Source organism: Panthera leo, chromosome B1, assembly GCF_018350215.1.
Source record: "Panthera leo isolate Ple1 chromosome B1, P.leo_Ple1_pat1.1, whole genome shotgun sequence".
In the NCBI taxonomy this organism is placed as follows: Eukaryota; Metazoa; Chordata; class Mammalia; order Carnivora; family Felidae; genus Panthera; species Panthera leo.
Window position 1 is genome coordinate 198,017,745 of NC_056682.1, and position 24,212 is coordinate 198,041,956.

At 49.7% G+C, this 24,212-nt stretch overlaps 1 protein-coding gene across 3 annotated transcripts in view; it reads left to right on the top strand.

Moving 5' to 3' along the window:
- SLC2A9 (solute carrier family 2 member 9) overlaps window positions 1–24,212 on the top strand; it is a 255,169-nt gene that overhangs the window by 118,443 nt on the left and 112,514 nt on the right. For all 3 annotated transcript variants that reach the window (XM_042936893.1, XM_042936894.1, XM_042936895.1), the window contains one exon: window positions 18,373–18,505. In XM_042936893.1, the coding sequence (XP_042792827.1) occupies window positions 18,373–18,505 (133 nt within the window). The remainder of the gene's footprint in view (window positions 1–18,372; window positions 18,506–24,212) is intronic.

The following is a 24,212-nucleotide window of genomic DNA, read 5'->3' on the forward strand; positions in this document are numbered from 1 at the left end:
GTGACCTGAACACCGTGAAAACTTAAAATTTTAGGATTGAAGAATTTAAGTAATGTATGAATCATAGAGACTTGCTCAAAGAACATCAAAACCATAAATGCGTACGATTGTGGGCTTTTGCAAAACATCTTACGATAGACATTAACAAATGTTAGAGGACATTTGGATCATACAGCCCTTGAGTAGAAATTGATCATAGCAGACATTGACCTGACCCCTTCTGGAATGCAGAAATCTCTTAAACAACCCTGACTTTGTCACTGTTGCTGTTTGTCAAACACTTACCAAGTAGTCCCTCCACAGAAGGCATTCTGCTGTGTACTTAATTTTACAGATGGGCAAACTGAAGTTAATTTATTGCCACACAGTCGGGAAGTGTCAGGACACAACCCCAGGCAGTCTGGTTTTGGATTAAGTTCTCGGCTTTTCAAGCACAGAGAACTTCATGAGCTCTACTCTGGAGCTTGGAAACCAGAGCCCCCTGTACCTGTCAGCCTTCTGATCAGGGGCTCACCCCTGCTATTTCCCTAGCTACTTCAATTCTGCAAACATTCACCCAAATGTTAAATAAATCCATTATAAATTTCCTGTCCCCTCTGACAAATATACTTTGCAAGGATTTTTGGTGTGTGTGTGTGTGTGTGTGTGTGTGTGTGTGTGTGTTTGTTTAAGATTCCTAGTGAAACATTTACATACCTTCTCTTCTCACTGGGAACAATGGAAAGCATTTGCAACATTTGGTTTCCGGCATCTTTAGCTTATTTTCTTAAAAACAAGTACATGTCTTTTCGATAAATGAAAGTTCTCAAAAAACCCAAGTACCTATATACCATTTTTTTTAAGCCAAATTTTACTGAGCCCAGAATTACATTTTGACATTTCCCCCACAGGTCTGTGTGGAGCCTGGCAAATGTTAAGTCCTCAGAACCAAATCAGACCAATGTGGAGTTTTTACTATATTTTTCTCTTCCTGAGATGTGTGTTGTGAGACTGATAATGAATATTTTAAAAACAAAAAAGAGAATTCCCTATTCCAAAATGATTCCAAGAACAAAATAAATGTCTCCCCCAAATTCCAGAACATGACAACAGAGATGCGGAAACTGATTCACTCTAACTAGAGACAAGAGTGGCCGTGGTTTTTGAAAATTGAGATTGTCCACAGTCCACTAGCGTTTCATATAAAGGTGGGGAAGGAGGGAAGCAAGAAGCAGTCGATATAGGTCTAACTCAGAGCTGTTCTGGTAAAAGTTGTGGTAGGAAAGTAGTTGTAATTAGTAGCCTCTGTGCGTGTGACACTGGGGCAGGGCCGGGGTAGAGACGCTGAGGAGTTCTGGGAGCTCAGTCATCCAAAGTTGCTTGTTTCTTTGACATCCTAGCCTCTCCCAGTTGCAAGATCAGCACTTGTCCCCAGTGCCTAGACCACTACCTGAAATGGGGTGCGAGAAAAGTCATGTGTCTTTGTCTTCCCAAGTTCCACTCAGTCCAACCCAAGTTCACCCTCACTGGGGCCAAAAAGAGTCTCCTGCGAATGGCTTCCTTGGGCATTCACTGCCTTCCCAGGGTTGTACAAGGGCCCTGAGGCTGACACGTGTTCTGCTGTTTCTCCCAGTGGTTCCTCGGTGGCTCCTTCTGTCTGGGAGGGAATCAGCTGAGCAAATTATGCATGGCCAGCCTCCTGCTCAGTCCATCATGTCCTTGTGGTGGCAGGTGGCTCTGCTGGTGATGGATGTCCTCCCTCTGGTCAGCCAGGCTGAAGGACCCTTGCTGTTGTTTGCAGCTGTGACCCTCGGGGTCCAGTCTCCTTAGATGTCCATGTAGCCATCCCCCACCTGAGGTCCTGCCACTTCCACAGAGCTTTAAACAAGACAGGGACAGTTTTAAGCTCATCACAGAAAGTCCACGCTCTTGTCTTCCTTCTCAGTCCTAAAGACTCAGGTCACTCCTATGCTTTCTCTTATTCTTTCCTCTCAAACAACACCTAGAGTTTCGGTTCCTACCTGTTCTCTCCTTGGAAAGCCTTGAATGGTTTAGGGTCTGGATTACAAAAGAACAAATTTGGAGGTGAGGAAAGTGCTATCATCTTTCCATTAGGAATGAATGACATATTTCTCTAAAGCAAACGCATACTTTCTACCTGTGCTTTCTTATCCTGGTAGTTTAACCCCTCAATGATTCTCGTTTAACTCCTGTTCAGCACACAGTCTTGAAGCTAAGTTTTGACTAAGAGTTACTCAGTAGCCAAAAGAGAGCTACAGGTGCTGGTTGTTGGAAATAGAATCACATCAAGTCTGTCCTCCCCATCCTCCTCCCCACCAAATAAAACATAACAATCACCACAACAGGAAACATTACAAAATAAGTAGGTGTTACATCGATGTGGGCTCCAGCATCACCCACTCACTGGCAGTCCTGGGACGTCCTCAGGTGCTACTCCCTATCCTACTCAGAAGGCGATGAGATAGGGAATACCTGTGGGAATAGTCGAGCTTGGGTGGTCAGGGAAGGCTTCTTTGAGAGGTGGCATTGTAGGTGACTGGTCAGAAGGAGCAAGCTTACAAAGATGGGGAAGAGGTCAAGGCCAAAGGATAGTAAAGGCAGGGATGAGTGTGGCAGATTGAGGAAGAGAAAACATGGCTGGGGTACTGGAGTAAACTGGGAGAGTGGTATGTGACAGAGATCAAAGAAACAGGGGCCAGATACAGAGAGAAAAGTGGCCTAACATTTTTCTTCCAGAAACAAACAAACTTTTGCTTTTATCCATGATTAACCCTCCCACCTTAAGCCACCAAGAAACAGACAAAATCTATGAAACAACAGTTCCTTAAAATGGATGGCTCTCAGTGCAAGACAGCAATCCCGAGAGAAGGGAAGCAAATAAAGTAGGCCCTACAACCGCCCCGGCGGCATGATTGGCAAGAAAAATGCTGGAGAGGAAGGAGCTACAGAGAGAAGGAGAAAGACCGAGAGACAGAATGAACTCTGCATATCAGCAAAGAGGTCTTCTCAAGTCTTTTGTTGAACAAAATGCATCAAAAAAAGTAACCCGAAGCAGAAGGAGGAAGACGAGGAAGAGGTAAGTCAAATAACAGCGGGAGTTCACACACATCTGGAAGTGTTCCAACTCACCGGAGTGGAAAGACCTCCCAATATATTGACATTGAGTAGAGTTCTCATTGGGATTTGGCCTCAGTGGTGGGGCCGTGTTAGCCTGGAATAAAGAATGTTCAGGACCCCCTCTAGCAAGGCTGAAACACTTCTAAATGAACAAACTGATTTCAGGGACCTTGACTGCATCCAAGAACAAAGCTGGATACTACTTAAAGGGATACATCAAAAACCCACAAGAAGCTACATAAAATTCACAATGACTGACATCCAGTAAAAAATTACCAGGCATGCAACTCAGCAAGAAGACATAATCCATAGTTAGAAGGTAAAGTAACTAATATAAGCAGAAGCAGAAATTTCAGAGACGATAACATTGGCATATTAGGGTGCTAAAATAGCTTGTATACATACATTCCAGGTGCAATAGAAGGAAGGGGAGGGCACAGAGATGAAGAGAAGAATGAAGGGTGTAAACAAAGACCTGAGCCAAACTTCTAGGGTTGAAAAATGCAACACTGAGTATGAAATGCACACAGAATGGGATGAACAGTAAATTAACATTGTGGAGGAAGACAGTAGCCAACTTCAAGATGGAGCAAAAGAAACTATGCAGAATGAAACAAAGAAAGAAGATTGAGAAGACTCAATCTGATATGGGCATCTACAAAAAACCTAAACACCTACAGCTAACACCACACTTCATGGTGAAAGATTAAATGACTTTCCCCAGGACTGGAAAAAAGTGAGGATATCATCTCTCGTCAGTAATTTCAACATTGAACTAAAGGTTCTATCCAGTGCAATAAAGCAAATGAAATACAAATAAAATGCACCTTCTTTACAAAGTAAGATTTAAAACTCCCTTGATTTACAGAAGACATGTTTACTTATGTAGGAAATCTCAAAGATTTAACAGAAAAGGTTGATAGAACTAATAATTAAGTCTGTCCAGGTCACAAGATACAAAGTCAGTAGAAAAACATCAATTGTATTTCTATGTGTAGCAATAAATAATTGGAAATTAAAAAGAAAATATCATTTGCAGTAGTGTTAAAATATGAAACATTTAGGGATAAATTTATCAAAACATGTACAAGACTGTATGCTGAAAACTATAAAACAGTTGAAAGAAATTAAAGGCCTAAAGAAACATATATACCATATTCATGGACTAGAAAACAATATGGTTAAAATGTCAGTACTGAAACTCATCAGTGATTCCAGTATAATTCTAATGAAAATACTTTCTCACCCTTTTTGTTAGTAGAAAACAGATAAGCTGATTCTAAAATATATATGAATATTAAAGGTCCTTGAATAGCCAAAGCAGTTTCGAAAAGAAGGAACAAAATTGGAGGTCTTGTACCATCTGATGTTAAGATTTACTACAAAATTACAATGTGGGGGCATTGGGGTGGCTCAGTTGGCTAAGCATCTGACTCTTGATTTCAGCTCAGGTCATGATCATTTGGTCATGAGATCGATCCCCAAGTTGGGCTCCATACTGGATGTGGAGCCAGCTTAAGATTCTCTCTCTCTCCCTCTGCCCCTCTCCCCTGCTCATGCTTTCTCTCTCTCAAAATAAACAAAAACAAAACTACAATGTTGTATGGCAAAACCATAGAAAATAGATCAATGGAACAGAACAGGGAAGTCAGAACTCAATCTAAACATAGATGACCAACGGATATCCAACCAAGGTGGCGAGGTAATACAAAGTAGACAGAATGATCTTTTCAGTACGTGGTGCCGGAACAATTGGATATTGAAATAGGAAAAAGTGGAAGTAGGAGATGGACTTGAGCTTGTTTAGCAATGCCAGAGGTTGGAAGCTGGTCTGGGCTCCCTGGCTTTCCCCTCTTCTCCCTCAGAGTGATTCCACTAGATGAGAACCCGTGGGGCAACATGGCCATGTGTCCCTGGGGATGTGCATAGCCTTAAAACTTGTTCTATGAAATGCATACTTTTTTTTTTTTTTTTTTAATTTATTTTTGGGACAGAGAGAGACAGAGCATGAATGGGGGAGGGGCAGAGAGAGAGGGAGACACAGAATCGGAAACAGGCTCCAGGCTCCGAGCCATCGGCCCAGAGCCTGATGCGGGGCTCGAACTCACGGACAGCCCAGAGCCTGACGCGGGGCTCGAACTCACGGACCGCGAGATCGTGACCTGGCTGAAGTCGGACGCTTAACCGACTGCGCCACCCAGGCGCCCCGAAATGCATACTTTTTAAGCCACACTTTGCTTCAAGTAAACATGATGGTTTCCACTTAAAGAGCTCAGCTTTGGGAAATGCCACCTAGTGAATGGCCCATTACCCAGACTCCAGATCCTATCCTCACTCATTAAAGAAAAACAAACAAACAAATACAAAAACAACAGGAAATCTGTTGCTTCAAAAAGCATACCGCGGCATCACTCAAAATATTTATTTAGAAGCCGCTATATCTAGAAGGAACAACAGAGCTGGCATAGCCAGTGTTCTCAGTGGGCTGATGAGGAAACCGTGGCCAGAGGCAATGACTCGCTCAGAGATGCACCAGTCACGAGTAACAGTAATGATCGTGATAATACCAAACGTGTGCATGACACCAACTCCATGCCAGATACATTCCAGGCGCTTTACACATACTGACCTATTTAATCGTAACCACCCTGCTGAGTAGGTACAATTGATTGGCATCGATCCCATTTTGCAGATGAGGAAACTGCTGCACAGAGAATTGAAGTAACTTACCCAAGGTTTCTCTGCCAAAGAGCAGCAGAGCTGGAACAGGAATGCAGGCATCATGGCTTCAGAGTTTGTGGCCTCTGTCATTAACCCACCGCCTTCCCAGGCGATTCAGGGTCTCTGGCTCAGGGCAGCCAGACCCCTCAGCCTGAGACTCCCAGCTCCCACATCCTAGACCCCAGGCCTGCAGATGCTTTTGCGTGCAGTCAGTGTGTTTTCAGTGCTGATAACTCGGCCTGCAGGTGTCGGGGCAGGCCCCACAGGGAGGCTTGCAAGGAAGGAGCAAGAATTTACCAGGCAGGCCACGGGAAGTCGAAGGGTTTCCAGGGGATGGAAACAGCACGTGCAAAGGCTCGGAGGTGTCAGAGAACAGGAGTTCTTTGAGAGAGCTTGAAATCGCTGGGGATGGGAAGGGACCCAGAAAGGAGCTGAGGCGACAGTGGTGGCCACATGGAGCACCTTGAATTGCCAAGCTAGACAGTATGAGCTTTATTCTGGTAGTTTCTTTCCATGACAGGGTGTGGCCTCTCCTTAGACTCCTGGACACGGGCTATGCTGGCACTGGCTAGGTCTTCACTGGCCCAACCAGCCTTTTCTCTCAGGCACAGCCACCCACCAGCTCACTTGAATCACATACAGCCTAGAAGTAGGGACACCCCAGTGCTGAGTGGCTGGTGACAAGAAGCAGTGCCAGCAAATGGCCTTTGGTTTCAAAGCTCTGCATTTTCTTTGGCTTTGGTCTTCTAGCACTTAAGGTATTTGAAAGATCAGAAGAAAAGGTGAGGTTCTGAAAAAGACCTGTCTTCGTGAAAAACAAAAATTCTGAGCACAGCCTCTGCTTATCAGAGTATGACAGGTGCCAGATGGGCTGGGATGCACTGGCCACAGCTTTATGAACAGGGGGCATGTCAGAGACAAGCAAGCTATGGCCGAGATTCCTTGGGAGGAGCTGAGTGCAGGCCTGCCATCTGCTACTCTGTTCCCGCTGTTACTGTCCTCAGACCTGCCCTGCCCTTCAGGACATGTGCGTGGACAGAATGAATGACAGTGTGAATAAGTTAAGGGAAGGAAATCCTAGCATCGCTCTGGAAGTCCAGCCTCACACCCCATGTGTTTGTAGAGTCAAGGGCACTCAGGGGCACAGGGGATGGGAGTGTGTAGCCTGGTGCAGTGCAGCCTAGTGTCTCACAGATAAGGAGACGGCACCCTTTAGGTGGAGGGGCGCCATTCTCCTTCTCAGTGGGCTCAACAAAGGGCCACCAGGCTGTCTGTGTCCAGGGCAGAGGTGCCAGATGGCTGGACAGAGGCCCCAAGGGGGGGAAGAAGGAGGAGCAGTGACCAATAAATTAGATGGGGGCCTCTGAGAGCAGCTTTGCTGGGCCTCAACTCCTAGACTTCCTGCTTGGGTCTGAGACATGAGTTCCATACACTCAGCCCAGACACCAAATCATACTCTTGGGGCAGCAGATCTAACCTCAGCCTATTGTTTGATTAGGATGGGTAACCTATACTGACTGGCTCAGGGGATTCATTCCCACAGCCAAGGGAAAAGATAACCAACATCTGTTAGCTCCCAAATATGTACCAGGCCCACGCTCAGGATATCACCTCTATCACCCTTATAGCAACGCTACAAAGTAAGTTTTCATTACCACTCTCATTTTCTGGCTGAGACAACTGTGATTCCAGAGAGAATAAGTCATTTGCTCAAAGCCCCATAGCTTGCAAGTAAAAGAACCTGAATTTGAATTTGGGTCTAACCCCAAAGCCGAATGGAGCTGTGAAAGGCAAAGACTGACATCCAAGGTCACAGAGCTCTTGATAACTGGGGCTGGTCTCTGACTGCTAAAAATCATGCCTCAACTGTACATATGCCCCAAATTGAGGTCATCAGTAGGAAAGTGCAATTCACATCAATGTCCTTATGCTTTTATTATTTGTTGTTTCAAATTTTTATTTAAATTCTAGTTACTTAACATATAGTGTAATACTGATTTCAGGAGTAGAATTTAGTGACTCATCACTTACATGTAACACCCAGTGCTCATCCCAACAGGTGCCCCCCTTAATGCCCATCACCCATTTAGCCTATTCCCTACCCTCCTCCCTCCATCATTCCTCAGTTAGTTCTCTATAGTTAAGAGTCTCTCATGGTTTCTTTTTCTTCTTTTCCCTACGTTCACCTTTTTTGTTTCTTAAATTCCACATATGAGTGGAATCATACGGTATTTGTCTTTGACTGACTTATTTCGCTTAACATAATACACTCTAGCTCCATCCACATCATTGCAAATGGCAAGGTTTTGTTCTTTTTGATCTCTGAGTAGTATTCCATTGTATATATAAACCACATCTTCTTTATCCATTCATCAGTTGATGGACATTTGGACTCTTTCCATACTTCAGCTATTGTTGATAGTGCTGCTATAAACATTGGTGTACATGTGCCCCTTCGAATCAGCAGTTTTATCCTTTGGATAAATACCAAGTAGTGCAATTGCTGGGTCATAGGGTAGCTCTATTTTTAACTTTTTGAGGAACCTCCACACTGTTTTCCAGAGCGGCTGCACCAGTTTGCATTCCCATCAGCAGTGCAAAAGGGCTCCCCTTTCTCCACATTCTTGCCAACATCTGTTGTTTCCTGAATAGTTAATTTTAGCCATTCTGACAGCTGTGAGGTAGTATCTCATTGTGGTTGTGATTTGTATTTCCTTGATGATGAGTGATGTTGAGCATCTTTTCACATGTCTGTTGGCCCTCTGGATGTCTTCTTTGGAAGAGTATCTATTCATGTCTTCTGCCCATTTCTTCACTGAATTATTTGCTTTTTGGGTATTGAGTTTGATAAGCTCTTTAGAGATTTTGGATACTAACCCTTTATCCCGTGTGTCATTTGCAAATATCTTCTCCCATTCTATCAGCTGCCTTTTAGTTTAAAGCCTTAGAACAAACCCCATTCATCTTCCTTTCTTGAGTTGTATTTGGAGGATACTATCTGATGGCAGATGACCCACAGTGAGGGATGTGGAGGTGGTAATAGACAAAGCCATGGTGTGAATGGATCTGAACAATGAAACTCAGAAACCAGAATGACTCAGCTGGAACCACGGAAGCCTGACGAAGGGGATTAATAATGGGCTTCAAGTCCAGGGAGTTTTATTTAGGAAAGAATGGCGGTGACCTAATTCCCCGGGGAAAGAGAAGGACAGTCTCTGTAAATGTAAAGTCAGGGATGTGGTCTGCCTCAGCAAAGGAGTGTCCTGTCTGTCCACGAGAAAAGTGTAGGGGTTAAGAGAACCATGCTGGGTACCACGCTGCCTGGGGTCAGTCCCAGCTCAGCCATTTATAAGATGTGTGACTGTGGTTGCATCACCTAACTTCTCCATGCCTCAGTGTCCTCAACGGTAAAATGCGGATGAAGGCAAGGGTATTGGGAGGATGAAGTTACTGTGTATGAAGCACCCAGCAAATTCCAACGTGCTTGGTGCCTGTCTCTTACTGAGGGTTGGCCCGGGAAGGTCCTCTGCGGGTCAACAACCTTTAAAAACTGCAAGGATTTCTCTGTCTAAAATGGAGAAGGGACCATCTTGATTTTATGGAAGATTTTGCTACAGGATCACCTCAGTATCCTTATCAGTAAAATGCTTGGTCAGAATCATAGCTTCTGACCTTACTTTCCAATTAGATTGTTTGAGAACTACACAAGGCAGAGGACAACTGAACCCTTTGAAAAGCAGAAAAATGTTGTAGGAAAAGGGGCGGGGATCTAGCATGGCTCGAAAAGCCGCTATGGGTCACTGCTCAAGTCCTTCCCTCACACCTGGAACTCACAGCAGCTTGCTGAGAGTAGGGTAAGTGTGTCCTTGGAAGATAATTTCAGCATTATTTCTCACACAGGAAAATGCAAGGGGACTCGCAAAGCCCATGTTCTTAAGATCCCCATTATTGTTCTGTTGACATAGAATCAGAACCTGAATACATACAAAAAATAGTGATTTCTAGAACATACGTTTGCCACAATGAATTGAACCGTTTTAATGGCTGGATTGTGCTCTGCAGGGCCAGGTGGTATTGATTTCTGCACGGACTAGAGTGGAGATGGTAATAGACAAACCTGTCGCAAGGCAGTGTAGACACAGCTGGGCACAGGCTCCCCGCCCCAGGGCTCTGCAAAGCTGCGGCCGGCAGGGTCCCTCCCTCTCTGAAAGGTGGCTATGGGGATGGCGTGGTCAAAGGATTCCATGCACGTTTGTTGACTGATGCTGATTCCCTTGTGAAACCCAGCTCGACAAGCAAGGGGTATTCGCAGGTCTCAGTCGGCATCCCTTCTGAAGGTGAACACCAGTTTCCGCACTGTTTCTCCTTATGGGATGGCTGATGCTTGCTCTGGCGTCTTGCCTTGACGGGGTCCTCATGATGTTTTGGTAATAGTAGGAGCCATTGGAGTTCAGCTTGAGTGATCTCTGATGACTTCCGTGTAGTACTCTCTGGGGGGAAGCAGGACTGGTCGTAGCTAATATGATCTGCATATAAATTCTCTATTCACCTAGAAGCCTCCATGAGGGAAGGTGATGTGGTATCGCTTTGCTCTGAGAACTGCGTCCTGCTGGGAATAATGTCACGTAAGGAGCCCCATGCAGGAATCAGAAGAGCCAGGCTCTCATTCGCCTGCACCCCTCAATTTCTCATGTGGACTGTGCATGAATTGCCTGACCTTTCTGGGCCTCAGTTTTCCCCTTTATAGTCTGGAAATTATAATAGTACCTCAAAGGGGAATATTACTTATGGTATTTCAGCCCTTTAATAGGATGCCATTTGAGAAGTTGGAGCATTAAAAAAATATAAATGGGCCACCTCAGTGGCTCAGTCGGTGAAGTGTCCAACTCTTGATTTTAGCTCAGGTCATCATCTCACAGTTCGTGCGTTTGAGCCTCTGCAGTGAGAGCGCAGAGCCCGCTTAAGATTCTCTGTCTCCCTCTCTCTGTCTGCGCCTCCCTGTTCGCACATGTTCTCAATCTCTCAATCGATCTCTCTCTTTCAATCTCTCTCTCTCTCAAAATAAATAAATAAGTTTAAAATAATAATGATAGCTAAATAAAGTACTTTAAAAGCAGAGATGTGTGTTATTTCACCGTCTCCGTCTCTCGCAGCACCATCACTGACCTGCGCCATTCACCCTACCCAGCGCTCAGTCAGCAAGCTTTAACTGGACACCTGCCATGCCCAGGCACTGGGCCGAAACATGAAAGAACACGGCAGGGGAAGGGCCCGAGGAGCTGGTCTAGTCAGAGAGAAACACCCGGAAAGAAATCCATTGCTACATGAGTTAACAAATGCTCTCATGGGATTCTGTACCTGGTAGAGATGTTATCTATGGGTGGGAATGCTAAACTTGGAAGGGTAGACAGTAAGGCGGAGGCATTCCCGGGAAAGGGAACAGCACATTCAAGGGCGTGGCATCAGCTCTTAGAATCAGGGAGGCTCACCGATCTGCAGGAGCAGAGCCGAGGCGCATGGACCTCTGTCCAGCCCAAGGCAAGGCTGGCGTCATAGCAGGGTTCTTATTAGACAGGGTTTGGGATTCCCAGCTAAGAGATTTGGGCTTGACCCTCAGGGCAGAGGGAAGCCACTGGATGGTCTTAGAGAAGTAACTTAGAACACCACATCCACTTTCCAGAAGGATCACTGAGGCTGTGAGGGATGGAACGGAATGCGGAGGGTTTGGGCACAGTTGAGATTCTGCTGCAGGAATCCAGGCGAACCGGGGGAAGAATGTGCCCCAAGGCCAGTCCTAGCAAGGAGGAAGGCGCAGAATGCGTGTGAGGAAGGTTGAGAAACAGCCAACGGGGACATAGGGCAGGCAGCCAGTCAGATGGCAGCTGAGGGTCAACGGCAGGCGTGGAGAGACTAGGTTCCTGAATTGGGTTCCTGGACAGGTGGGCATCCAGGGGTAGGCCTGGGTGGGCCGGGAGGTGACAGCCCCTGTGCTCGGACGTGGAACCAAGAGTTATCAGTGGCGCTGCCCCCAGGCGACTGGCCATGAGAGGAGCCCCAGGCAGAGACGAGGGCTGGACGTGGACCTTTGGAGGCATTGGGTCCACAGGTGGGATTGGGTTGGGTGTCCTGGCAAAGAGACCCTGAGATGGACGTTGGTGGGCAGGAAGCTGATGGGGAAGTGTGTTCAGCTCAACCCCTGCCAGAGAGTGAGGGAGTCAAACTCAGCAGACGGGGAAGGTGAGCTGCCCTCAGTCATACAGGGATCCAGGCCTGGCTCTGGACCTGGAGGGCCCCTCGATTGTTCCATTTCCAGACAGAGGAGGACAGGCAGGCCTATGCGTCCCCACATCAGCCAGCCCCTGCATGCAGGTTGCTCCTGGGGAGGGGTGGGCAGCCTCGGTGGAAAAAGCATCCTCCAAGGTCAACAGCCAACCACACTCCTGGCCGTTGGAGAATGAGCCCCTCAGTTCTGGGTCCTGCACCGCCATCCACTGCCAGTGGATAGAGGGGAGACCCAAGGCCAGTGGCTCTCACTGCCCCTGGGGCCATCTGGAGATGGCCTGGCACCCAGGCCACACTCCCAGACCAGCCAGCCTCAAATCTCCAAGTGTGGGAGACAATGGGCATGAGCAGTTTTTAAATCTCTCCAGGGGATTCCAATGCACAGCTAAGTTTAAGACCCATCGTCCTAGGGGAAGTCCTGGAGATAGAAAAAAGGCTGGGCTCACGTCCCCAGGTGCTCAAGGAAGCTGGAGGAGAACCAGGAGAGGTGGCCTGGAAGGGCCGGGGGCTCAGAGCGAAGCGTGCGGTCGCCTGCAGCAAGAACCTGCGTGTGTCTGGGGGAGGGGTGGCCCCGCTGCCCCCAAAACGTACCTGGGATTGGCTTTTATCGGCTATGCTGAGGTGACAGACATGTGGCCGCTGCTTTTGGAAGAAGAGTTTGTTATTCACCATTCCGGTGCCACCCCATGCAGGGCCACACAGGGCGGGCACCGGGGTCCATCAGGAAGCAGGAGGGAGGGGAGAACAAGGCCTGAGCTTTGTTGTGGTTTCTGCATCAAGGAATGGGCAGGGCAGGGTAGGCAGCTGGAACAAGTTTAGGACTGCATGGTTTGAATGATCTCAGGCCAGCTCTGGGCCGCAGGGGCTGTCTGGGTGTCTGGTATCTGACCTTCCGGTAACTTAGGGTGGGAAGAACATGAGCTTATGTGTGACAGTTGGATAAAGGAAGTCACTGGGGGCGTGGGCTCTGGTTGGTTTGCAAGGGAAAGACATGCTGTCAGGCAAGTTGTTTACTATGACGGGAAGGGGAAACCTACAGGATCAGTAAGGACCCAAGATGCCAAAGCATCAGTAATACAGAAAATGAGAGGCGTAATTAGTAAGCCTGCTCCGTGGGCCCTTAGCTTGGAGACCAGCGCGGGCTGGATTTCAGTACCAGTACCGGTGCAGCTTTCACGACAGCACACGGTAGCCTTGACCCTGGATTCCTCCTGGCTGCAGAGGAGATGCAAATTCCTGGGTCAGAGGAACTCCACGGGGAGGGGTGGTCCCAGGGATGGACCGGAGGGAGAGCACACTGGCCGGAAGTGGCAGAGGGAAGAAAGGAGAGGGAGGGAAATGAGAAGCAGCCCCCTCCCCGCCTCCCCCTCCCAACCCCCTTTCCTCCAATTCTTTCCACCGTGGCTCCAAGTCCAGAGCAGGCTTGGACTAGGAGACGGAAAACCTGCCGTTCACTCAGGTTGATTTTGATTGTTATTTTGAAACTGTCACCCCGAGACTATCTCCTAAGGTTGAGGCCCCGGGGTGGGGCAGAGAAGAGCACCCCTCGCCAATTAAACTTTATTATTTTTTTAAATGTTTAATGTTTATTTATTTTTAAGAGAGAGAGCATGAGTGGGGGGAGGGGAAGAGAGAGAGGGAGACACAGAATCCCAAGCAGGCTCCAGGCTCCGAGCTGTCAGCACAGAGCCCGATGTGGGGCTGAAACTCACAAACCGTGAGATCATGACCTGAGCTGAAGTCAGACGCTTAGCCAACTGAGCCACCCAGGCGCCCCCCCCCCCCCCCACCAATTAAACTTTAAAGAAACGTAGGAGATAAAAACCAGGTTGTACTTTGACGGCATCATGAATTGTGTATCTTTAACACGTGTTGTATTTGTGGAGCACCGAGTGTGGAGCTTGGGACATGGAATGCTCCATAAACATTTAGCCATTACCATCATCAGATGCTAAATATGATGAAATAGAAAAATACTTCATTTCATCCCTGGCTGGCTTTGTGGGACAGGCTTCCTTCTTCCCCTTCTTGCTGCCAGAAGCACTGAGTTGTGGCCCCGGGAGCCTGTCTCATTGGTGGCATGTGTGCCTGCCAGTGTCACTGTCCCTGTCCTGCTCGTCTGCACATGGAGGGCACACAGTGATGTCCTTCAGAAGAACTTGACTTGGGGTAAGGTCACTGGTTCCAACTCTACTCAACATTTTGTGCAGTCGTATCAGAGTCTGGGAGGATATTGTTTATGGAAAGGCCTGAAGTCATCGACAGCTCACGGGCAATGTGACCAGGAGGTCTGTTTTACAAAGGAAACCTTGCAGATTCAAGAACACGGTCGTTGGGTTATTGTGTGACCCACTCACTTTACCTGAGAGGGAATTGAAAGTCACCCTGGCCGACAAGATGATGCATTTTTCTCTCCTCCCGAGTGAAATGAGCAGGTGTAAGAACTCTGACCTTGTGCTCTATGGAACGCAGGAGGCCCTAACCGGCATTACAAAGACTCATCTGAGATTGACTTTCCGTAGCCCCTCGTGGTCCTGTGCTAGGCGAGTGATACATATTCTTTACAACACGCCTTCTCGGGGTGCCTGGGTGGCTCAGTCGGTTAAGTGGCCCACTCATGATTTCGGCTCAAGTCATGATCTCATGGTCTGTGAGTTCAAGCCCTGCATCGGGCTCTGCACTGGCAGCATGGAGCCTGCTTGGGATTCTCTCTCTTTCCCTCTCTCTCTGCCCCTCCCCTGCTTGATCTCTCTTTCTCTCTCTCCAAATAAATAAATGAACATTAAAAAATTTAAAACATGCCTTCTGTTTTGAACAGTTTCTAACAAAGAAAGTTAGAGGCTGTCCTCTGCTCTTGCCAAGGGGGTCTGTGTGAAGGTGACCAGTGCGTACAAAAGCCACTTCCCATACTCATGTGTTTCTCCTGTAGATACTCTGTACTGGGCACGGTCTCTGCCCTCTAAGTGTGGTGTGAAATGCTGAGTCCTTGGCTCTGTGCAGGGACCAAATGCCCAAGAGCACCGTGGAGGGCCACTGAGGATTCTTTGGCCTGAAGCAATGGAAGAAGATCAGATCCCCTGGGTCGGGAAGCCTCGTGCTCCCCCCACTCCCCCTGCCCCCCCCCCCCCCCCCCGCCGGTGACTGAGGCACCTGTGGTCAGGCTTCGTGGATTAGAACTTAGATTCTTGGGCCCAAGACCTATTGTTTAGTCATGGCTCTGTGATGGGATTGTGGCTTCAATGAACCACTTAACCTCTCTGTGCTGCAGTGAATATTTCTGTAACATGAGCGTGATCCTGGTCTGTACCTCAGAGGGCTATTGTGGAAATTCAGGGAGATAATCTACGTAATGTGCTTCTCACCACAGTCCATGATAAAGACCACTCTTGTCTGTTGAATGCTTGCAGCGCACAGGGTCCTGTGCTGGGCACTTGATAAATCTATTAGCTCACGTAACCCTCCTGACAACCTGTGAAGAGGCATTAGTGTTATCCCCATTGTACAGACAGGAAGACTGAAGCATAAGCAGTCAGGTTGCCAAGGGCCACAGAGAACTGGGGATCGAGGCAGAATTCAAGGTCAGACGGCTATGGGATTTGGGATTTTGTAGGCACTGAGTTCATGAACTCCACTGTTGGCTAGGCTCGGCCCTCCCTGAGTAAAATGTCGCCCGAGCTCTACTCTGAATATTCCTGCCCTTCTCCTTCCCCGCTGCAAACACTGTTAGCATCCCAAGCTAGGGGTCACCCGCCCTGAGGTCAGTAATACCTGCTTTTCTCTGGAGGTAGAGACCAGAGCGCAGCCATGTCCTTAGGAAAGATTCTACACGTCCTTCCATTTACGACATCACGGATCCCAGGCTATACCAGAGACTTGGCTTGTCAGTAATACTAGAAATCCACTCCGTGCACTCACTGACAGCGTGACAGAAATGCCGGACTGTGGATGCAAGGAAGTGGAGGGTGTGCATCCCATTTGGGTGTGCAGACCCTTGCACAGCTCCTGGATGTCCTCAGAGCCACGTCCAAGTGCCAGGGAATGGCTGCAGACCGCCCATGACCAGCCTCCAGTGTCTGTACTCCCGTGTCTCTAGCATCCCCTGGCCCTACATTCCCACTGCGGTTCTCGTTTCCCAGTGAATCCGGGTGGATCAGGCCTCTGCACAGTCGTAGGTGCTATTCCTACTCCAGATCTGCCCTTCCAGCTCCTCTCCTTCCGCCCTTCCGCAGCTCCAAGGATCTTACCCTGGAAGGTCGCCTCTCTTTAGATGCTAGGGGAAGGGCTTGGCTACTTCCTTCTCTGCACCTCCTGGCTGGCAGGCCTCCGTGTGGGCTTTTCTGTCTTCACATCTCGAACGTGCAGCAACAGCTCTGGCCTCTCTGGCTGCTGGGAGGCGAAATGAGACAATTGTGTGACAAGCCCACGCCACGCCTGGCACATTAATAGGAGCTTAATTGGGTTAATTGCCCTGTCTTCCCACCGCACCTGCCCCCCCCCCCCACAAGCTTTCTGTGTTTGCTGTTACTGAGACAGCAGGTAAACTCGAAGGAAAAACAGAATCAACAACAACATACTCACACCAAAAAAGGCATAGCCAAAATTCTACTTATGTGTACATCATTTTTCTTTGTTCCTTGGTCTTTCAAAAAAATTGAGATATAACTCACCTACTGTAAAATCCATCCTTTTAAAGTGGTTTTTAGTGTGTTCACAAAGTTGCATGGCCGTGGCTCTTTTCTAATCCAAAATATTGGAAGCCCATACCTGTGGGCAGTCCCTGACCATCCCAGCTCCCTCTGGCAGTCCTCCCCTCCCCCCCCCATCACCACTAGTCTGCCTTTTGCCCCACCCCCAACCCGGTCTTGTCTCTCACCCCGAGTTCTCACCAAACCCAGAGCTGACATTGGCCTGGAGGTTCCCTCAGGGCGGTGGTGACATCAGAGGAGTTTTGTGAACATAAATTGCTATTTTACACAGAGAGGGCGGTAGGATCGAAGGTCCCTTGAAGATCAGGACCTGGTCATAGTCCTTCTCCAGCCACTTGGCCTGCTCTGTGCTCCAGGGGTCCCCACCTGCTGCACCCTCTTGTGATTCGGGGACTGAGAACTAACCGGGGCCTCTGGCCTCAAGGGCCTCTGTAGGGAGCCAGCCCTGGGAGAACACTAGAGGGGATTCTGTCCCCAAGGGTGCTCGGGACCCCAGGGACATGCTTCCAGTAGGACCTGACCTGAAGCCGGCTGAGCCTCCCTTGGCCCATCTTGCAAAGTCTCTTCAGGTGAACGTGCCTCCTTGCTGGTCTCCTTTCTCTTTCTAAGGAAATAAAGCATGTCAAGAATTTGGCATTGAGCATTTTGCTTTCTCTCCATCAGAACTGCCTCCCATTGGCATTCTCTTCCAGCAGAGGCATGGGGAGAGCTTCCTTGGTAAACGAGTTGAAAAACAAAGCGGCTCAGGAAGAAGCTGCCTTAATCATCTAGGAACAGCCGCTGCTGCGCTTCAGCGGCGTTAAGGCGACTGGCGCTGCTCCCAGTGGCCCAGATGCCCCTTGTGTAGCTCAGGCTGTAGGGCCCTGCTTGCTTTCCCTGGCCCCGGACCGGGAAGAATCCCCGCCAGCCCCACCACGCTCACCCGCGGGAATCAGGGAAGCTCCAGCCACTACCTTCCCCGTGTGTCCTGGGACAGGACCAGCCTGGGTGGGGTCTCTCCGGCCTGGGAGGCGTCTGGGGACTGGCATCAATGGAGACAGCAGTTTCTTCTGTGCACCTGCTGTGCACCAGGCCCCACAGCCCAAGTGCTATCCGATTGCACTCTCGGGACAAGCTGCAAGGTGGCCGTGGCTGTCCCCGTCCCACAGGTGAAGAGACCGAGATTTCGAGGGGCCACGGGCATGGTTTCCGGGGCCACACGACCAGGAAGGAGTGGAGCCCGTTCAGGCTCACCATGATGCCCTCCCAGAGTCCTGGCATTGGTCAGCTCTGATATCCCTGAGTGGTCTTGGTCCCCCTAAATCTCACAGGTCACCACCTCACAGGTGGTTCTGAGAATGGACCGACCTCGTGCGTGGACAATGCCAGACCCGTGGGGCTGGTGCTAAACCAGCGTCCGTTCCCTCTCTCAGCCTTTGTTCGTGGGGATCCCACTGGTGCTGGAGGGTCTTCTGCACAGAGCTGACACCGCTTGGCCCAGGGGCCCACCCGCAGCCGGATGACTGAAGGCCACAGCCATTCATCGGCCTCCTCTTTCTCCCTTCAGGAGAGCACCTGGCCATACCTGTTTGGAGTGATCGCTGTCCCTGCCTTGGTCCAGCTGGTGACCCTGCCTTTTCTCCCCGAGAGCCCCCGCTACCTGCTCTTTGAGAAGCACGACCAGGCCGGAGCCGAGAAAGGTAGGGCACCCGTGGCCTTTCCTGCATAGCTCCAGCCTGTTCGTGGGGGTCAGCGCTGCAGGGCACTCTGGAACCTGGGGCCATCCCTCTCTGCAGGCACTGTGCTGGGTGCCCCTGGACACCCTGTATTGATTCATCCTCCCGGCAGCCTGCAGCAGGGACACATATCACACAGGGAAGCTGGGAAACCCAAGACAGAGAAGGATAGGACCCAGATCTGCTTGCTTCTGGGTGGTGTCTGTCTCCCCATTGGTCCCAACCTCAGAGACAGCCTGACTTCTTAGCGGTTTAGGTCTTTCTTGGCTCTCTCCTCACCCCTCCTCTCTTCTTCACTCCCGGGTTCTGCTGTCCTAACATTCCCAAGGAAAGGAAATACACAAGTGCAGAAGGAGCACCCGTGTCCCGCCAGCACGGGGCTGGGTGCCAGCAGCCTGCGAGGGAGACAGAGCGTGCTCACTCTACAGGAGAGAAACAGGACATCCACGAGGGGCTTGGGACTGGTCTTAGTTCGCTGTCCTTAAAGCTCCTGAACAGTGAGGTGCCGGGTCAGATGCAAAGCATTCAGAATCAGAGGCGTTCCCACAGTGCCCCGGAAAGGCAAAACCATTTTGCCCAGACACAGACGACGTAGAATGAACACCCCCGTCTTCTTGTAAAAGGAGACACTGATGGCACCCCCGTTAAGCAGGAGGGGCTGGGTGCACCAGGGCTGCCCTCCCGTCCCCAGCTCTGCCGCCTCACCTGGTCTTCTAACCTTCATCTGTGGAAGGAAACGATAGGAACCTCCCTCTGGGCTTGTCATAGGGTGATGAAATTACATGATATATATAAGGTTTGCAGGAGCATTTGCTGTCATTCTGAGAACTCGGTCCCTTTCCTTATCCGTACCCTGTCCTCTGATCTAAATTGCACTAGTGTCCACGTCCAAGAAAAAAATTGAGAATTACGTAGCCTTTACTTAATACAATTTGTGCAACCCTTTTTAAATCCACACAGCCTCAGTATTTTCTGAATTAACAAACGAGATATTAACAGTTGCCTCCACTTGCCTAGCAGTTTGTGGCTGGGATCCATTTTCTCATTTACAGCATTCCTGTAAAAACATGACATCAGGAAATATTATCATTACTTTCACTGTTTAGGCAAAGGAACTGAGGCTTACAGGGCTGAGGTGATCTGCCCAAGGCTGTGGTTCTTGGTTTTTGGTTTCTAGAGGCCTTTAAAAATATGATTGGGGGCGGGGGAGGGAGCACATGGGTGGTTTAGTCGGTTAAGCGTCTGACTCCTGGTTTTGGTTCAGGTCATGATCTCACGGTTCCGTGCATACGGTGGGGGTGGAATTTGAGACCTGTCCCCCGTCAGGGGCCCCTGGCCCTCCCCATCCTACAGCCGTGAGCATCAGGAAAAGGACTGGAACCAGAGGAGACTTTACCTCCCACCCCACTCACGCTCAGAGGGGCATCAGGGGGTCGTGTTCCAGGGGACTTCCCATGGGGCTTGTGGGGAGACCAGCCATCCAGAAGTCAGGCTGCAGAGGAGGCGGCTGATTGTCAGATGGGGAAGGCTCTGGAGCGACACTAATGTGGCTGAGAAAGAGCCGGGGGATCCTAGTGCCAAAAGCAGCCAGGCTGGGGGTCAGTGGAAGGTGACGATTCCTCCAGTCCCATCCCTCCTGGCCTCGTCGGCAAGAACCCGCAGGAAATGCATCAATTACGTACGTTTGGAATGGGCAGTGAGTGTATGTGCAGACAGTGAAGACGGCTTAAAAGGTTTGCTTCCCAGCACAGGAGGGAGGGAGGGAGGGAGGGAGAAGTCTAGTTATTAAGAAAAATGATAAATATTACATGTGTGCTTTATACAAAGAACAGAGACGCTGGCCTAGGTTGAAAGAGAATTTTGAAATTCGCATCTGTGCCAATAAAAGTGGGGTTTCACTCCAGACACTCAGCAAACAACAGGTATTTGTGCTGGCACTCTGCCAGGTGATGGGGAGAGCGGGGGACCCAAGACGGCATCCCAGCCCCCCAGGAGGCGAGGGGAAGGGTAAGAGAGATGGACGTCCCCATTGGTAGCTCATCTGTATCGAGAACTGTTATCATCCTGAGCACTTCGCATGTATTAGACCCTTAAAACCTCCCAACCGTGGAAAGCAGATCACATTATTACTCTCGTTTTAAAACAAAACAAACAAACCAAAAACCGAAGACTGGATAAGTTGACAAAGGACACGGAGCTTGCACATGGTGGCACTGATAGTCTGGCTCTGGAAGCCCTGAGCGCAAGTAAAGCACACTCCGTTGTGTTGCCTGGCTCGATGGGAGATGCGCCTTGTCTGGTCTGTTGGTAATTTGGGGGGAAGGGGTCCCGCAGCGGTCAGCTGCTGAGACAACACCACAGAGCAAACCGCCTTGAAGCTCGCCGGCTTAAGACAATGGCATTTATCGTCCCAGGTCTGCAGCGGGCTGTGAAGTTCTGTCCATCCCGACAGGGCCTGACCTTGCGGTTCCTCTTGCCTTAGCAGAAGTTGTCCAGCGTGGCTGGTGGTCAGCTGGCGGATCCAGGCCGGTCTCACCTCTGGGCCGCGTGCTCATCCTCCAGCAGACCGGGCCCCGGGCGCATTCTCACCGAGAGCACAGAGCCCAGAGAGGAGGTGGAAAACACGAGCGGCTTCTCGAGCTTCAAATCAGCTAAAATCCTTCTGGCCACCGTAACTCCCGTGGTCAAACCCACAGTCGGAGCGGGAGGGGGTAGCAGTTACAGAGCAAAGGACACACACGTCGGGAGGTCATGAACCGGGGCCATCGACGCAACCCATCCACACCACAGCAGCCCCCTTCCAGGCTTTCCTACCTCACCCCGCCCCATCCCTAGCTCCAGCTGGGTCTCATTTATTGACGCCCCTCTTGTCAGTTGAGGAGAAGCCCCCAGAACCTAAAAGTAGGGGAGACAGCCCAAACTTGCACTGTGAGAAAGGGGGGATATTTAACTGATAGAAATGAAATGTTAGCACAGGCAATGTGATAGGGCAATGCTTCAGTCACTGGGGTCAGGAAAGTTGCATTGATCAGGACCCCTTGGGTTGTAAGAGCTAGACAATGCAGCCTGAGCAAAAAGGAACCCTTGAAGTCCTGGCTGTATGAGTGGTATTTGAGGTCCCCCCAAATTAACACCCCTCTTTCCGGCCCAAGTTTGACAGCAGACGAAAGATGGATAGAGGAGTGGATAAAAATGCCGCCTTCTGTGTGGATAAAGACTCCTCGGTCAATTGGCATTAGGTCTGAGGGCCAGGAGAGCCTCATAAGGCAGTACTCATGAACTGAGCTAAGTACTCACTTATGGGCTCCCGGGCAGGCGTGCCTTGAAAAACCGAGAACACAGAAGAGAGAGTGTGTGTTCCTCCAGCCAGGCAGATCCTCAAATGAAAGAGAGGAGCTAAGCCATGCAGACCATCTCTCTCCCCAACTTACCGGTTAGCCCACTGTGTTCCCATCTCTTGGGAAAGAGTGAGCAAGGGGTGGGTAGAGACAGAGTGAAGGACACAGTGATGAAATGCCCCTTCAGGAGGACAGTGGTGTCAGGAGTGAACAATAAGGGTTCTTCCTCGTGATAGAGGGTGAGGGACTGGGTTTCCTTCAGGCATGGTGGGATCCAGGAGCTAAGACCAAGCCGTGAAGATACCATCTCCCTCTCGCTCAACAAATCCTAGACATTCTCAGGATTCATTGGCTTCCTTCTTAGACGAGCTTTCTCCACCTGGCATCAAGACAGTCCTGAGTGGCTCCGGCTTTATGACACTGAGGAGGAGAGAGATTCCTTTTCACATAGCACGCATCTCAACCGCTAAACGAAAGAACTCTAATTGGCCCTTCTTAGGTCCCATGGCCATCCTTGTACTGATTGCTCCCCTGGGCATTAGAATTCCTTGATTGGCCAGTCCAGGTTACTATCTAGTCTGGTGATTGGGGATGGAGGGCCCTGAGGTTTGGCTGACATCTCTGCTAGAATTACAGGGACCACGGGAGGAGAGCTTCAGGAAAAGGATACAGGCAAGAGAGGAAAGGTAGCAGATGCCCATCACCAGAAGGAGTGATACTTCTGGAAGCTCCCTTCCTGGCCGTGCTCCATCACCCCTCCCCTGTGGTCCATATTGGCCTTTGCTGCCAGAAGCCCAGTCAGGCATATAGACTCGGCAGAGAGCTCAGATGAGGAGAAAGCAATTCGCGTTGTTGTTGTTATTTTGTGGGTGGGATGGAGTGTGTTTCCATGGCATTTAGCAGCCAGTTCTGGGCTAGGACCCTGACCTTAACAGAAAAGGAAGACTGTCCATTGTCGCCTGCCATTGTAGTTTTGGTTGGCATCATGATCAAGGGAAGTTTGTTTCTTTTGCTCTTTTCGGAGAGAAAGGTGTGTGTGTGTCAGGACTCAGGTCCACCACCTTATGATAGAAACCCCAGATGACAGCGTCTTAGACAAATTGGAAGTTTATTTCTCTCTCACATCAGAAAGTGTTGAAGGTAGGCGGTCTACAGCTGTTCTGATTCTCCATGGTATCAGGGACCTCATTCCTTTCATTGTCTCCATCTGCCATCCTCAGAAGGTTGCCTCATGGTCCAAAGTGGCTGCTCTCACACCTGCATCCTGGCCAGGGGAAGGAGGGTGAGAGGGAGGGATTATCACTTGCCTGTCTAGTTAAGAATTCTCCTTGGAGTCTCACATACTCTGTGTCTGTTTGGTCAGAATGTGATTGTCTGTCCTCTTCTAACTGCCAGGGAGCCTGGGAAGTGTAATTAATTAATTAATGTGCCCTGGCCACAAAGAGTCAGGGCTGCTCCTAAGGAAGGAGAGAAGGAATGAGAGAATCTGGCCCCTGGCGGGCTCTGCCCCAGTGTGGAACGGGAGCTCCTGAAGTCTTGTTGGCTGGGACTAGCTGAGCCAAGGCACTTTGGGCGCTCTGAAGGCTGGTGGCTCCTTCACGATGGCACCGTTGCAACAGCTGTATGATGCTTAAAGGTGAGGCCGAGTGAGCTGTGGAAATAAGCTACCGGAACCCACTCTGTTAAGCCAAAGCCCCGAAATTAATGGGAACCGCCTTCATTTATCATTCCTGAAACCTCCATGGCAGCCCTGTGAGGACCGTCTACCACCTTCTGGTGCAATCAGCTGCCTCCCGTTACGTTTCTAATGATGCCTAGTGCTTCGGGAATGTCACAGTGCCCCTTATCTATAGTATGTCTCAGTGACCTGAGCTGGACTGAGGGGCTGTTCCACAGTCCAGAGATGGCCAGAAACATGCAGGAGGCAAGGTCACATGCCCAGAGAATGGATGTGAGGCCCCATGGTGGCCTTTGTCGAAGACTGCTGATTTCACTCTTCTGTGCTAGGGGTGAAGTACCCTACCTTGGTTACAACGGGTCTAGTTTTTATTAAGGCAAGAAGAAAGTATATCTAAATGAATTCATGTCAGAGGTGAGTGGAAAACACAAAATTTCCCCAAACCATTGCGACAACTGCCTTCCAGAGGAGCACGGATTTCCTGGGTGGCCAGGTCTGAGGTCCAGGCTATGGGGTCTGCACGGACCCTCTGCACGGAGGCAGAGCTAGCTGAAAGCCCAGAGCAGCCACAGCCTGCAGGTCTCAGGCTCTGCCCTAAAGGACTCACCATGATGTGAGAATCCCCTGTTCCTCCTGAGGTTCTAGAGCCCTCCCC